General features: G+C 44.4%; 1 protein-coding gene across 12 annotated transcripts in view; it reads left to right on the forward strand.

Annotated features, from left to right (window-relative positions):
- The window catches only part of PTN (pleiotrophin), a 112,911-nt gene that overhangs the window by 80,059 nt on the left and 15,788 nt on the right, over positions 1-17,064 (forward strand). For all 12 annotated transcript variants that reach the window (XR_006174876.2, XM_005296351.5, XM_005296352.5 and 9 more), the window contains 3 exons: positions 281-390; positions 5,160-5,333; positions 8,398-8,559. Coding sequence is in view for 11 of the 12 variants with exons in the window: in XM_005296351.5 (XP_005296408.1) it covers positions 282-390; positions 5,160-5,333; positions 8,398-8,559 (445 nt within the window). In the remaining variant the exon portion in view is untranslated. The remainder of the gene's footprint in view (positions 1-280; positions 391-5,159; positions 5,334-8,397; positions 8,560-17,064) is intronic.

Below are 17,064 nucleotides of genomic sequence, written 5' to 3' on the forward strand. Positions count from 1 at the left end.
GGATGAAAATGGTAAATAGGGTATTCAGCTATAAAGAAGATTTGAAGACTTCTGTGCAGGAAGTGGAAAACTCTGTACACATTTGGCCAACGGTTAATCCTATGCTTTATCTGTTTGAGCTCCTCTTGTCCCTAAGTATAGCTGCACAGAAATGCATAGTCTCACCATTTGGTAGTACCCCTCTATTAGAATGTTTGATTGGAGTTTTTCTCTCAAGGAGTCTGACATACCTTTCCCTATGTACCCTTCCCGAATCTGACCATACTTCTTTTTTTTCCAGAATGCAGCAGCAACAACAACAGCGCCGAATGTTCACAGCCGCCCTCTTGGCGTTCATTTTCATTCTGGCAGCCATGAGTACTACTGAGGCTGGCAAAAAAGAAAAACCAGGTACAATGTAATCAATTGTGCAGTAGATATGGGGGTGGGGGGTAGCAGAGAGGGCCTAGGACCAGATCTTGCACTACTGAAGTCAATGATAGTTTTGCTATTGACTTCGGTGGGGTTAGGATCAAGCTCCTAGTGTCTAAGGCCTAGATCCTCAAAGGTATTTAGGAATCAAATGCCCACTAAAATCTATTTTGGAATTCAATGGGAATTAGATGCCTAAATATATTTGAGGATTTAGGCCAAAATGTCTTACTGTATTTATCAGTATGTTTCACATACTTTTTTTCCTCTGTATTTTACATTTGGGATGCATGGACTTGTTTGTCACCATCAACTAATTAAAAGAAAATAATTTGTTAATGTGAGGGGGTTTCCATTTGCTTCTTCTCCATTGGATAGGTGTGACATTCCATCCCACCTCAGAGTCCAAACCCGACTGGCACAAACCCGAGTTACAGATCCATCCATGACTGAAAAAAATATTTGCCAACAGAACAAGACCTTACCGATAGTTAGGGAGAAGATTTCCTGAATTATTCATTTCCTTTTGATACAAAGATGGAAAAACAAAAAAAGAGAATCTAACCTGGATTTGGTGCCCAGCTGGAATGGATTTTTGGATTTGCCTCTTATTTTATGTCGGCCTTTTTCTTGCTTCAGAATTTCTGTCACCTAGCCTGAGGACATATGTCCGTATTGTAAACCTGCGCACTTTTTGACAAAAGTGACAGACTGTGCTCATGAAAGAGCCAGTGTTAGGGGGGGATAATGCACATTGCTGTTAAGGTGCATTGGCAGAACTGTATAGATGGGTAGGTCTAGAATAGCAAGGAATTCTGCAGTTCAAGACTGAGGTGTATTGCCAGGAATGTCCATGAAGACACAAGATTTAGAAAGCAGGGATTATTACAGATTAAGTCTGAAATCCATTGGTGATTTGTGAGTGTGAGATTGAGTCTGGAATAACAGGGTGCTGCATATGAGGACGAGATACATTTCCGTAATGTGGGGGACCCAGAACTAAAATGAATAGCAGGAGTCACTGCAAAGCTGGACTGAAGTACAGTTGGGGGACTGTGTATGTGGTTGGACTGGGGCAGGGACCAGGACTGGAAAGGCAGGGATGCTGCAGGTCAGGAATATAGTAGGCTGAGAGAACTGTGTGTGGTGCCCAGAAATGGAATAGCTGAACAGAGTGGCATTTGGATTAAGGTACATTAGGAAGTCTATGTATTACATACTATTTCCTAGTACAGAATGTCTGGGGTATTGCATGCCAAGACTTAATTCACTCTCTCTTTTCCCTGAGGTAGATTCCACCGATAGAAGAATGTCAAAGTCTTTCAGTTTTGTTATGAAATTCAGGATAATCATTAACTTTTTGACACACAGAGTGGGGATTTGTTGCAGTGACATGTTTTCACTTAAATGGGAGTACAGAAATTAGTTTCTGTGAAAGCTGCCAGTTTGACAGCTGTGGAGACTGAAGTTCTCTTTTTAATCAAGGGACAGGTATGGCATGGCAGCACCAGTACAGCCTTCCTCAGCACTGCCCTGGACTCAAGCTCTCTTGGGCTACTGGAGAGGTTCCCAGTAGGGTTGAGTGGTTCACTCACCTTGCTCTTTTGTTGGCCTCTCTGAATTAGAGTGGCCACTCTCACATTCCCAGAACATCAGACATTCTGGCACTTCTGGGAATGGCGTGGGCCTGCCCCTGCTGATGTGACCCTGCCCACGCTGGCATGACCTCACACAAATGGTGCGTGTGTGTGGTCATTCTGGCAAGGGCAGAGTGGGACATTCTTCAAAATGGCGTCCTTTGTCCGATCCCAGATAAAATCATGTCTGGTTTTGTCTCAGTACTGGATGAGGGACAACTTGGACAAGCCACACATAAAGAGGACTGTCTGGTTTAAAACCATATGAATGCCTTACCTACTCTGATTATACTAACAATAAAGATCCCACCTATGTGACAGGGAAACCCATCCATTAGGAATTGGACTAAGACTTTGTTTCACGTAGAACCTTACAAACACACATCTGGTGTAACTGCTTTCAATCAGCAGTGACCCAGTCCTCATTATAAATAGAGACAGTCCTGAGCTGGAAAACTCAGACCTAGATTTCAAATCTGGATGTTTCCAACTCTTATGCTTTTTATCACGAGTCATGATTTTTGGCATTTTTCTTTAAGCCCTACGGCTGTGAGACCTGTGAATATTTCAGAATCTGAGCTTTCATTTCAAAACAGACAGTACATTTCTAGCCATTGTGGATATGGCGAAATAATGGAAAATATGAACCATAAAGGTGCAAAAACTGGAAGGCAAATAAAAGAGCTCAAATATATTATTTAAAACATCTTATGATATTTTGAGGCCTGACTCATGATTTTTGAATACTAGGAGTTGGCAGTTGGGCTAATTCTCTCAGTGGACTAAGATCATGCAACGTGAATTGAAGACCAGTTTCTTACCAGCACTCTTGTGCACTGGATCTTTATAACACCTATTTTTGGAGGTGTTTAGATATGTTTTGGGCCATTATAAAAGTAGGAGGGTAGCCATCAGTAATGAAATTTGTATCCATGTTCAGATATACTGACACATCCTTCCCCTGCTAGCTTATGTCTCTGCCTCCAAAATTCAGAATGTGTTCTGACATGAAGTATAGTATACAACAAAGATAAAAGGCCTGTACCCCATTACCTGTCCTTTGAGGTGTGGGTGAACACTTTTCACAAATCGCTCAGTCCTTATCCACAAAGGAAACCTGCACAACACCTTCAAAAGTTGAGCCTGGGAGCTTACATTCATAGCTTTGTTAGACACTAAAAATCATGGACTAAATAGAGACACTGGATTTATGACCTTTTATAACAACTATAATCCACTAAGCCCCACTCTCCCCAGCTTGTTTTTATTTTTATTTTTATTTATTGCCCCTCATTTCCCACCTATGACTGGGGAGGTGTTAACTGGCCACTTCACCCTGAATGGTCCTTGGAAATACGTGTTTACTACTTATGCTAAACAATCTGCTCCACCTTGTATTTAGCTGTGCCACTGAGTACATTTCCCAGACCTGAAGAAGAGCACTGTGTAAACTGGAAAGCGTGTATCTCTCACTAACAGAAGTTGGTCCAATAAAAGATATTACCTCACCCACGTTGTCACTCTAATATCCTGGAACCAGCATGGCTACAACAACACTGCATACACCAAATCCCCCTTGAAACACCATATTAATGCATAAACTCCTGGCCCATGTGGTACTTGGTATTTAATCTGAAAATGTTGATATGCCACCAGCAAGGGGCAGAACGTTCTCTTTTGTGAGTGTGTGTGTACGTAGATCAATGATCTCTGATAGCTTCTAGAACAGGGGTTCTCAAACTGGGGGTTGGGACCCCTCAGGGGGTCGCGAGCAGTGGTGAGCTGGAGTCGGTTCGCAAGAACCGGTTGTTAAATTTAGAAGCCGGTGTAGAACCGGTTGTTAAAGGGGCTGGTGGGTGGGCAAACTCTGGTCCGCGGGCCACATCCGGACTGCGGGACCGTCCTGTCTGGCCTGCCTGAGCTCCCAGCTGGGGAGGCTCCCCCAGCCCTTCCCCCGCTCTCGCAGAGCCCCAGCGCGCCGCGCCACCGGCGCCAGCGCTCTGGGCAGCTCCTGGCGCTTTGAGCAGCATGGTAAGGGGCCGGGGCTGGGAGGAGGGGTTGGATAAGGGGCAGGGAGCGGTTGGAGGGGGCGGAGGTTCTGGGGGGGCAGTCAGGAGATGGGGAACGGGGGGGTTGGGTAGGTGTGGGAGTTCCGGGGGTCTGTCGGGGTGGTGGTGGATGGGGTCGGGGCAGTCAGGGGACAGGGAGTGGGGAGAGTTGGGTAGGGGATGGGGTCCTGGGGGGCAGTTAGGGTGGGGGTTCTCGGGTGGGGGTGGTCAGGGGACAAGGAGCGGGGGGGTTGATGGGTTGCGGGTTCTGAGGGGGGCAGTCGGGGGCAGGAAGTGGGTTGGGGTCGGATGGGGGGCGGGGAGACAAGCACGTGGGGCTTGTACTCACCGCGCGGTTCCCTACCGGGACTTCAGCGGCAGGGTGTGTGTGTGTGTGTGTGTGTGTGTGTGTGTGTTTTCACTCGCTCCGGGTAAATGCAGCCGAAAACCCGGAGCGAGTGAAGACCCCCTCTTTCTCCCCCCCACCGCCAAAGTGCCGCCAAGGACCCAGTAGGGAACCGGTTATTAGGATTTTGGGAGCTCATCACTCATCACGAGGTTACTACGTGGGCGGGGGGCTCATGAGCCGTCAGCCTCCACCCCAAACCCTGCTTTGCATCCGGTATTTTTAATGGTGTTAACTATATTAAAAAGTGTTTTTAATTTATAGGGGGGGAGTCGCACTAGAAGGCTTGCTATGTGAAAGGGGTCACCAATACAAAAGTTTGAGAACCATTGTTCTAGAAGACTCCCTTTTCTGGAGAGGTGAATCCTGCCTGCAATGACTCAGAGGCATCACACCCACTGGGAAATTGTCCTGGCCTCAGTGATCCACCCTGGTCTGGAGTCAGTTCGAAGTCAGCCTCTAGAAAGGCAGTCAACATACAACCTGCAGCACCTTGTGAGGAGAACTTCAGTTTTGATCGATTTAAGGCAGTTATGTTATGAGAGTCTCTTGTTTACTGGTTTACCCGGTGTGATTGTTTAGAGTGGCTTTTTTTTTTTTTTGGCTGGGTACTGACCACTTTTCTTGGTTTGGTTCGGTTTCCTTGGCTCCATCCAGAGAAGAAAGTGAAGAAGTCCGACTGTGGCGAGTGGCAGTGGAGCGTGTGTGTACCCACCAGTGGAGATTGTGGCCTAGGGACCCGCGAGGGCACTCGCACTGGAGCTGAGTGTAAGCAAACTATGAAGACCCAAAGGTGTAAGATCCCCTGCAACTGGAAGAAGCAGTTTGGAGGTAAGGGTTCCCCTATCTCCAGTGATTCACTTTATCTCCAACTTGAGTATTGGGAAATGACCCTTTGTGTGTGCTCAGCCTGGGCCGAGGGCCAGTGTACATGCTCTGCCTTTCTCTGCAGTGCTTCATGTTCAGTACAACGAGAGCTGGTTGGAAATTTTTCACTAACTTTTTTTTTTTTTTTTTAATGAAAAATGGCTTTTAAAATGGAAATGTGTGTGATTTTTTTTTTAAATTTTATTTTATTATTGTTGAGTTTTGGGGATTGGACAAAGGAGGGGGGATCATTTCTTCACTAGCTCTGATTACAGTCCATTCAGGAAGTGCTGCACTAATAGGGTTACCATATGTCCAGATTTTCCCGGACATGTCCGGATTTTTGGTCCTCAAATCCCCGTCCGGGAGGAATTTCCAAAAAGCAGGACATGTCCGTGAAAATAGGGAGGCATGGTAAGGGGACCGCCTCCTCCCCGGGCTCCAACTTTCCAGGGCCAGGCGGCGGCTGTTCGTTCTCCCCACCTGGGCAGCCGGACTTGGGAGCAGCCACTGCTGCAGCTCCTATTGCCGCGGGGGGAAGCAGCCAAGCATGTGGCGCTCAGCGGCTGCGGCTCTGGCGCCCGGGGCGTGAACCCCCTGAGCCCAGGCCTGCTGTGGGGACCCAGCTGGTGCAGTCCTGCGGGCGGCCCTGGAGTGGGGGCAGCAGGCCTCAGCCCCCCCGTCCTGCATGGGTCCCGCAGGGGAACGAACGGGGCTGCCGATGCTTCCGCCCTGGGGCCGCCCGTGGGATTGCACCAGCTGGGCAGCCAGCCCAGATGCGACTGGCGAGGGGCTGTGCGCAGCGTGCGTGCTGCTGGGTCCCCACAGCAGGTCTGGGCTCGGAGGCTTCGGGACCAGGCGCCAGAGCCGCAGCCGCTGAGCGCCACATGCTTGGCCGCTTCCTCCCCCCGTGGCAGTGGGAGCTGCAGCAGCGGCTGCTCCTGAGTCCAGCCGCCCAGGTGGGGAGAACGAACAGCCACCGCCTGGCCCCAGGGCAGTCCCCCTACTCTCCCTCCAGATACTGCCCGAGTCTTGCCTGCGCTCGGGGCCAGGCCGGACTCACTCACCCCAGCCCCGCGCTCCCTCTGTGTCTCCCAGGCCTCCCTCCAGCGCTTGCGGAGGGAGGAGGAATGGTGGTGGGGGGGGGGTTGTTGGTGTTTTTTGCTCTGCCACCATTTTTTGTTGCTCTGCCTCCCCCCCCCCCCCCCGCGTCCCGATATTTGACCTGGGTGATCTGGTCACCCTAGGGGGTGGAGTTGGGGCGGGGACTTTGGAGAAGGGGCGGAGTTGGGGTGGAGTTGGGGCGGGGCTGGGGCCCCATGGAGTGTCCTTTTTTGCAGTATTGAAATATGGTAACCCTATGCACTGAGATATACTCTGTAGGAGAAGGCAGATTTTACAGGCCTTCAAGGACAGGGCTTGAGTCACCCTGGGTTTAGGCCAGCAGAAGGAGGATATTCATGGTAGAGGGTAGAACTGAGCAAATAACTGATTTTTCTATGTGGTGGCCAAGCTGAAAAACCTGAAAAAAAAATTGGTTAGTTTTGAACTGAAACTGATTTTTTTTATTTTTGCCAAAATGAAAATGTTTATTAAAAAAAGTTGTTCGGGTCAATTCAAATATTTCAAAACAAAATGGCTTGTTTCAAAAATGTCAAAACTACCATTTTTTGACTTTTTTTGAAAAATTTCCCCTCATTCTTTGAGTGTGACTGAAACTATTTGCCATATTTTTCCCTAATTCACAAATGGTTTTGGTCACTATGAAACTGTATTTTTCTGAGAATTTGTTATTTGAATAATAATTAATTAATAATATTCATCGAGCTCTACTAGAGGGATCCTATTGGCAGGACATCCACCCAGCCAATACAGCCCCCAGAGGCCCAGCAGCGTGTTAAAGTTGCTCTCTATTGCCTTTCCACAGTTGTGAATACTGCCCCTCTCCCCCATGGCTACTGCAGCCTCCACACTGGAACATGATATAAAATGTGCAGCCTCTCACACTAGTTGCTGAGTCTTGTTGGGGAGTGGATAAAGGCCATAGCATTTAATCCATGAAAGACTAAAATTTTCCTTCCATCCTGGACAAGCTGTGTAACCAGGATTCAGGTATATGGTTGCCCTTGTAGACTCAGCTTTTCTCTACTAAACAGCGTGGATGACTTGAACTGATAATGGCACTACGATGAATGCTGCAGGCTGTCAGTGCAGAGGTTCTGGATTTGGCAGGTCCAGTGCTGCACCTGGGCACTTGCAGTTTTTCTGGCCCTATTTTGCAAATTCAAGAGGTTTGGATAGTTCATTTTCAGAAAAAAACCATACAAATGTTTGGATACACATCTGAACTAGATAGTACCCTCTGAACTTTTTGCTCCAACTCTTCACTAGTGAGAACTATTCTGCGGAAAAAAATCTTGTTAGTTAACTTGTAATCAGCTGGCTGGCCACCTCTGCAGTGATAGAGCCATAACACTTTATACAGTGAGTCATGGATAAACAGTGGCATAATCTTTTGGTTTAATATATTTTAATTTCTTGATGAGAAAAAATAGATATTAAAGGGTCTGATTCTCCCCGGCCTCACACCTTGTGTAGTCATTTATACCTGCGCAAGAGTGCAAAATATTACTATTCTGGTTTGCTAGTTTTCATACCTCATTTGTAAATGATGCCGCAAGACAGTGGAGAATCAGGCCTTTCAAATCTGGAGGATGTTTTCCACTAAATTGTCTCTCTTTTGTAGTTTCAGTATTAAAATGTAGTTTCCTTTTTATAACATTAATCCTATACCCATGCAAGAGCAAGATAATTATGCTTTTACATTGGGTCATATTTGGGGGCAAAATTACCTCCTAAAATGTCCCTTGAATTTTTGCTGCTGCCCACATTCCATTTCTTTGGATGTGTGATCCACCTGCCTGAAATCACTGGCAGTATGTGCCCACCTGGTTAGACTTGGGTAATGTTTTATTCATGCTTCATGATTCTTTTTAAAAAATTCTTTGTGTTCCCACACTCTTTGCAGCGGAGTGTAAATACCAGTTCCAGGCCTGGGGAGAATGCGACCTGAATACTGCCTTGAAGACTCGAACTGGGAACCTGAAGAGAGCCCTTCACAATGCTGACTGCCAGAAAATTGTCACCATCTCAAAGCCCTGTGGGAAGCTTACCAAACCTAAACCTCAAGGTACAACCCATTTGCTGCCAGTAATGTGCTACCCCATTTAAATCCAGTCACTGCTGGAATCCCAAATGCCTTAATGGGAAGTCAAGAGTAGAAGAAGGATTGTAATTTCTTGTTCTTTCCCAGCCACAACACTGCTTCTGCATCTGATCTCCCAGCCAGGAGTATGTATCCAAGCCATGGGGCCTTGACAAATAGAATCCCTAACTGAACCCCACTGAAAATGTACTGTTACCAGTTTGTTTTAACTATGGGTGTTTATGCTCTCATGGCTTCAGGGTACAGGTCCTCTTCCCACAACCTCTACTGATGGGAATACACCAGTAGCAGGAAGAGAAAATGTTTCTAACAATACTAATAACTTTTTCATATCTCCTTTTTGTTAGACTTTTAACTGCCTGCTGACAAGCCAAGGCTTTCCCTTGGGATGGGAATAGCTTAAGGAATATTGTTCGTACAAGTCATGGAGAGAAGAGGTTATTCTCCCTGCTGCTCAGGGTGTCTAGAATAACATTGCAAAATCAATGAATGTTCTGTGCACTTTGGATCATGTGGTCTCAAGTCTAAGAGAAGTGTTGGTAATGCAGGGGTGGCAGGAAGAAAGGGCTGTGTGTTGTCTCTTGCTGCAATTAACAATGCAATTCCCAGTTCGCGGACAGCCATATGTCCCACTAATTCATCCTGTTTCCATGTGTCACAGACTCCCTGGGTCAATATCAGGCAAACTTGTTTTCTTTCTAATCACTCAGGCTTTTTAATGAACTCTTCTGCAGCAGCAGCAGGTACAGGATAATTTATAGTGGGCGTTTAGCCTGCATGAAGTACCACTTGGTCTCAGACAATATGCCTCGTGTAGACCACATAGGGCACATCACATGGCCATTTTTTTGCTGGAACAGATGCTATTTTTATTTAAAAACCAGATGAGGTTAAGCAGATTCCAGAGTTTCTTATTGCTTTCTTTCTCTGAATAAATATAAAAAAAATACTGTGTATGATTAAAAGTGACAGGTGTCCCTTATATTAGCAACTCCTAAAGTGTCATCATTGGTTCACAAGTGGTCCATAGAGTACTTGCTAATGGTCTGCTCCTTATGTATCAGATTATACATACTTCCTTAACTAAATGTTTTGTGTGTGTGTGTGTGTGTGTGTGTGTGTGTGTGTGTGTGTGAGAGAGAGAGAGAGAGAGAGAGCTTTACAATCAGTAGAGCTGTAGCTAATAGCTGTAGCCTTGTGCATCATACACAGAATTATCAAATGAGTTATGATTCTAGAATCTGTGTTGATGATTATGTTCGAAGGACCAAACTGGATTTTCAGAGACTAGCTGAGTTTGCTGCATTTGGGAGGTTATTGGATAAAGCTTCACCCTACACTACCAGAAGGCCTCTGCCATCCCTGTCCCCACTAGTCTGTTGCTCTGTTCTGCAACTTTGCTAAATCAGCGTTTTCTGTCAATGACTTGACAGAAGGGGGCAGAGCAAGACAGGCAGAACCCTGGTGGAGGAACACTTTGGGGGGAGATGCAGTCAGATGGTGGAAAAGCAGCCTTTAAGCTTCATTTCTTTAAAAAAGAAAGCTTTGTTGGGATTATTGTAGCAGCCCTTGTTAAACTGGAACTGGCTTTCCTGAATCAGGATACTGTGTCACTCTAACAATGAATGGAGCTACATGAACAGAGAGAGGTCATGTAAGTTTGGAGTACTCCAAACACAAAGGTTTTGGGGAGCTGAAATGCTGGTTACAGCAAGCCTGCTGTGCTGCATAACTTAATCTGAAGACACAACTCCATGTGTTTTGAAACAATACAAATGAAAAATGGGTGTAAATGTAGGTCTTTGCAGTTAAAAATTATAGTAACTGAGGGGATAATTTATACTCTCAGATCTCCACTGGAGATCTTTATGGCACATTCTTGCAGTCTACCCCCGTGCCCAACTTCCATAGGCATAGTCAGGAGTTCAATGTGGGAGTCAAGTGTAGAATACAATGGAGAAACTCAAGGTGGACAAGAAATCAACATAGTTGATCTAAGAGCAGAATTCTCGTGTGTGTGTGTGTGTGTGTGTGTGTGTGTGAGAGAGAGAATTACAGGAACTCCATGTTCATTGAATTGTAAATGGGTGGGAAGGGTGAGAAATTAGAATGTATTTCAGGAGGACATAAAAATCTAGGTGGAATTTTTTTAACTGACCCAAAAAATCTTGGCTGATGAAATACTAAATGGGGCGAGACTATATTTTTGTTTCAGAAAGTGACTACATTCTTCATGAGAAAGGGAATTGTAAGATGGATTTCAGTGCCCACCTAGAATAGACTCTGGGACTAGATGGAGGAAAAACTAAACTGCACTTTGTCTCCAGTTAGACTAGGACCCTATTTAATTCATTAGGAGGAGAGAAACATGTCGTTTTGGGGCAGAGTAGTGCATGAAATGCTCTGTACCTACATGCTGCAACTCCTGTTATGTGCTAGTGAGCTGCAGTGTCATAGATTGGCTGTTACTCCCACAGTGATCATGAACAGCAGCAAGTATAGTCGCTGCTTGGTATCTGAGATGTTCTCCATCAGATTAATCTTTTTCACCTCTAACCATTATGCTTCAAAAGCAGCGTCTCTGTTCTTTACCAGCAGGAAGGTAAGCTCTGATTATCTCTCCAGCAGTGCTAGGCTGAAAAGAAGGAAACAACGCAAGCAAACAACCGAATGTTGGAAATACAAAGTAGATTATCCTGTTTAAAGACAGACCAAGAATTATTTGAGCTCAATTTCAAACCAAGCCAGTATGACCAAAAGTCATTCCATAGGAACAGAGATATTGCCTTATTGGTCAGATAGTCCATCTAGTCCAGTATCCTTCAGAGGAAGGTGCAAGTGGGACTTTAGGAACGGCCTCCTAAGCCCCACTTGATAGAGAGAGGCTTACACCCTGAAGTTTGAGGATTTATATCCCTTCCAAAATTTCATTTAAAATATTTATTGCTAGAACTCTGAAGCTCTCATTATCCATGTAAGCGTCCCGTCTTTTCCTGAACCCTGCCAAGCTCTTGGCTTCAGTGATATCTTGTTGCAATGAGTTCTGCAGGCTAATTGTGTGTTCTGTGAAAAAGTATTTCTTTTTTTGATCCTTGAATTTGTTGCCTTTCAATTACATTGAATTTCCCTCTGTTCTGGTGTTCTGAGAGAGGGTGAATAGAAACGTTAACCATCCATTATTTTATATACGCTTATCATGTTCCCTCTTGTTTGCCTTCTCTCTGTGCTAAATAGTCACAGTCTTTTCAACCTCTCTTCATAAAAGTTTTTCCATGCTTCTAATATTTCTTGTTACTCTTCCTTGAAATCTCCAGTATTATTGCTAAATCCTTTTTGAGATGAGTTGACTAACTGAACACAGCATTTCAGGTCAGGGCCTGGAATAAATTGATTTATATAAATAATGGCATTTAATATTCTCTTTATTATTCACCATCCCATTCACCATGCATCTTTTTTATGACCACTTCTACGCATTGAGCAGGGATGTTCATTGAGCCGTCCAGAATGATACCCAGGTCTTTTCTCTGGATTGATATAGTTAATTTAGACTACAGTAAGGTGTATTGGTAGTTCACATTATTTCTTCCAGTGTGCAGTACTTTGAATTTTTTTAGCACACACTTATCCAAGCTAAGGGAATGGAACAGATGAAATTCACTCTCAAATTTTTCATAGTTGTCTCCAGTCTTGACTGACAATTTCCTATTATCTGCAAATGTTGCTACCTCACTGCTTATCCCCTTTTCCAGCTCATTAATAGTTACATTGAACAACACTGGTCCTAGGATGGAACCATGTGTCTTTCTATTGTTAACATGAATATTCTCTTGGCCACGTCGCAAGATGATTGTTTGATTTTCTGCAAGATTGCTATTTGTATTGCAAGAAGGAAAAGTGCATATAAAGAGGGAGAAAAATAAATATTGAAGACTTCCCTTTAGGTGTCCCACTGGGAGGTATATATTTTGTTTTTTCTGGGAACCTGTGAGAGCTCTAACAAAACTTCTGCTAAGCTAAATCAGTGCAGCTACTTATTAACCTCAGGCTTGGGAAACTGGTGACCTGGGCTTTCATTCCCATTTTATACATTTTCTTCATTATTAATCAGTAGACGTGGAAAGGCCTTAAAATGGTCTGCAAGCTGTGTCCAATCTGTCGTTGTCCGCTGGTGGAATTTCATTAATTCAGACACAAATTTTAGAGCTTGGAAAGCTTGTTTCAAATGCACCTATATTTCTTCCTCACCAGAAATTGATCCACCTCAGCACTCTTTTTTTGCTTGGTACTGCATAGCTGCCAACTTTAAGTATTGATTGTAGTCTGCGACACCCTCCACTTCACTACTTGAAGATGGAGGGATCTCAAAGAAACTCTGCTGACCTTTACCAAGAGAACCAACTGAATCAAAACCCACTACATTTTCTAATGGTTACTTTCCTCTGGAGGTTTGTTGGGGAACTACGATATCTGATGATAATGCCTTGATCCTGGGTTAGTGTGTCAAAATATGATGACACTACTATATCCTAGAATGAAAAAATTGGACACCACCTTGAATGTGGTGCATTTTGATTGGGAAGTTGTTAGGACTCAAATTGTGATGATGATATCCCAGATGCCATAGTTTGTGTCTGTCACACGAATGAGGCCATGAGAAAACATGTCATAGGCTGGGAGAGTTAAAGGAATAATGTTTATCATGGAATCCCAGCAGAGGCAACTGAATCTCCTGAAGCATGTACAATCATACATTCTAACCAGTGTCTGCCGTGCCAGTGGTGTTCAAGGTCTTTCTAAACTATGCTGATAGATATGAAGGAATCAGGCACTTCCGGTGAGCAGCTTCTCTAATGGCCAACTTGCGTTGATGAGTGGAAAGCACTGCCAATAAACTCCATCTGCCGTACTTCCTGGCCACCCAAACTTGATTGATAAGTGTTCAGGTTCCAGTTGACCAGAAAGTAAAAGAATGAGTTATTGTCAGGTTTCAGAAAATATTTTTCCTTTGCTTCTCAGAGGGGAAGAATTTATTTTCACTGAGCTTGGTTGTCTCAGTGGTGGTCTCTCTCTTAACCTGCCTCTCACTTTCACTGTCTTCCCATCTATCTTTCTCTCTGATATTTTTGACTGTTTGTTCTTCAGATTAAAATAATATGAGATTAAATCATCAGTATATACCTATTATCTGGTCATTCTTCAATGTAGCCCTCTTTCTTTCTAACTCCACTATGTTTTCTCTCTGATTTTTTTACACATATTTTGATCTTCTTCCCCATCCCCTCCTCCTTCCCGTCTTTCTTTTTTATACATTTTTTAAGTATCTGCTCTGAATTACCACGCTGTTACTCCACTCAGTCTCGTCAGCCGGGATGACCAGTTATTATTGCTCATGCTCCAAATACACTTCACCATTTTGTATTTGCAACCTCCAGCCACTCTCATCTTTAATGCCAGGGTATAGCCTGAGGAAGATTTCAAGTCCCAGCATCCAATATTCCAGAAGGTTGCTTGGATCAACCCACTATAAACACTGGATTCTGTTACCTTAAATCCCTGTGGGCTTCCATATTACAGGTAAAGGTGGCTGTAGTCTGCGCCAGTAAAATAGATAAGGTGCAGCCCTTGGGCTCCTGGCAAGTTGTCATTGCAATTCTTTCTTTTTCTCAAAGTGTGGGTGTCCGTACCCCAGAAGGAATATAATCCTCTTTGTATTCTTGCTTATATCATGTCATCTGGGCACCTTGGGTAGAGTTTACAATACTAATACTAATACTCTGCAGTACATAGTGTGTTTTATCTTAGAATCTTTACAGACAACAATTAGCTAATCCTCACAACACCCCTGTGAGCGAGGGAAATACTATGATCCCCACTGTGGAGAGGCATGGTGACTGAGATATAGAAATGACTTGTCCAAGGTCACACACAGAATCAGTGGCAGATCCAGGAACAGAATCAAGAACACCTGACAAGTTCTATACTCTGAGCAGTGGCTGCTGCTTCCTTTTGTTTCCAGTCCCCATGTTTATTAAAACAGCATGATTTTTCAGGATAAGTATGGTGTATCTCTATCTCCATTGTAATCTTTGATTTGGAGTTAGCAATCTGAGCAGATTCAAGATACTAATGTGTCGTTTATACTCAGGCTGCTTGACAGGAAGTTATTTTCCATCTTCCTTTAGAAGGTGCCAGAATATATAGCTGGACCTTGTTGAGCAGATATGCCAGCAATCAAATGAGCAGCCTGTTGGTGGAAGAGAGATACGTTCGAGCGACACAGAGCTCTTCTTCGGGTCCTTCTTCAGATCCTGGCTATGTAGTCAGGCTGGATTGTGCTCTGGAAGCCAAATATACCAGGTGCCTGTTGCTATAATGCACCAGACACCATAGTAGGAGACTGGATATCCAGCTGCAGACAGGATGTACTGCTAACCATTGTGTCACCAGAACAGAGTGCTATCTTGGCAGAATGACTTGGCTGCCGGTTAGTGGCAGGAGCTGCCTGTGGTGTTGTCTGAATGGATCACTGGCCTGATATACAACTACTTACTGCTCAAACAGACTGGCTGCCATATTGGGCTGCCACCTGACTGACCCTGTTGAGGGAGTGGATGATCTGCCATGTTGGTAGATTGGACTGTGCATTCTGTACTGTGCCCTCTCCTATTATAAAGGATGAAATATATATCCCCTCTTCTGAGTGGGAAAAGATTCATGAGCACTAGGAACTTTTTTTAAAAAAAATATAAAGATGCTGAATTCACAGGCATCACAGGCCTGGCTCCTTCTCCCTCTGTAAATTCCAGGACTCCCAGCCTTTAATGTAACTCATTAGTCATGCATACATGCGGCTAGCATAATAATTAGTACTATAGAAGGCAGAATAATAGGTTGCTGCTCAAACTAATGAGATATAAAAATGAGGGATTTTCTCACTTTAGGCAAACAGCTGTGACAGTGAAACAATAAAGGAAAAAGCTTAATTGTGGGGCTCTTCCAAACCTTGGAGTTGGTTTCCTAAAAAACGGCTCCCATCCTCTGAGGGAGAAACTTCTCTTTTCACTCCAGCTACATAGATGCTATTCCAGGGTTGGCAAGCATAGCACTTGGAGCTTTACAATGTAGCCCAAACCAGTCTTCCTCTTTATCTGCAATGTATGCCGTATGGGACCTGCAGGGCCTGGTATTTATTATTTGTGTTTGCAGCAGTGTCAACAGACCCAAACTGTGGGTTTCATTGTGCTAGGCACTGAATAAACACCAAGAGTATGTCTACCCTGTAATTGGGAGGTGTGATTATAGCACATGTGGACATCCCCAAGCCAGATTTGATCTAGGTAGAGCAGTGGTTCCCAAACTGGGGTTCGTGAACCCCTGGGGGATCACAAAATGTTACAGGGGGTTCTTGAGAAAAAATTCCCTAATGGCTGACAGAGCTGTCCATAGGGACCCTGGGCAGCACGGGGCAAGCAGCCTGGAGCTCCTGGACTTCCAAGAGCTAAGCAGATCAAAGCAAACATATCTATCACACTGAGGAGATTTAAACTTCAAGACCCCTTATAAGAAGTGGAAAGGGAGGTAGATATTTTTTGCTGTTTTTAAAATTAAATAGACAGCTTGTATTGTTTTTAAAATTATTATGAAGAACAAGTTTAAGCTTTGTTGTAATGTGAGTTGTTTGCCTGGACTGCTCAAGACCTGAATGCTTGTGTAGGAGGAACTCTGAGTTGGCTTCTTAGATACCTTCATGCTGTTCCACATCTGATACTCCTTGATGAAACATAGGAGCCTTGTCTTATAACAGGCTTATTCAAAGTGATACAAGCTACGAAAGTGAGATCTTGGAAGAGTGTTGCCGCTTTCATAACGTAATAAAAATACTGTAATGATTAATAATAAATAGTGTGCAATAAGCATGTCACAAAAACAAATTTTATATTTCCAAGATTACTGCTTTTATAATTTATACTCAAGTAAATCCCCAGAAATATTCATTTTTAAGAGGGGTGTTCGCCAGACTTGACATTTTAGTGAAAGGGGTTCACAGGTTGTTGAAGTTTAGGAACCACTGAGCTAGATCAAAGCTAGCTCGAGTAATAACAGCAAGTGAAGCCACAGTGGCTTGGGCTATTCCAGTCCACCTAGGACCCTGGGTACGTTCTCAAGTGGCTAGCCTGTGCCACAACCCTTGATGCCATTTCATCACTGCTATTGTTAGCAGGGGCGGCAGGTCCAGCTATTCGGCGGACGGTCCCTCACTCTCGCTCGGAGCGAAGGACCTCCCGCCGAATTGCTGCCGCAGATCGTGATCACGGCTTTTTTTTTTTTTTGGCTGCTTGGGGCGGCCAAAATCCTGGAGCTGGCCCTGATTGTTAGTGGAGCTAGCTTTGATCTAGCTAGATTCAAGTTAGCTCAGGTATGTCTGCACATGCTTCAGTCACACTTCCCAACTGCAGTGTACACATC

Source organism: Chrysemys picta, chromosome 1 (genome assembly GCF_011386835.1).
Source record: "Chrysemys picta bellii isolate R12L10 chromosome 1, ASM1138683v2, whole genome shotgun sequence".
Classification (NCBI taxonomy): domain Eukaryota; kingdom Metazoa; phylum Chordata; order Testudines; family Emydidae; genus Chrysemys; species Chrysemys picta.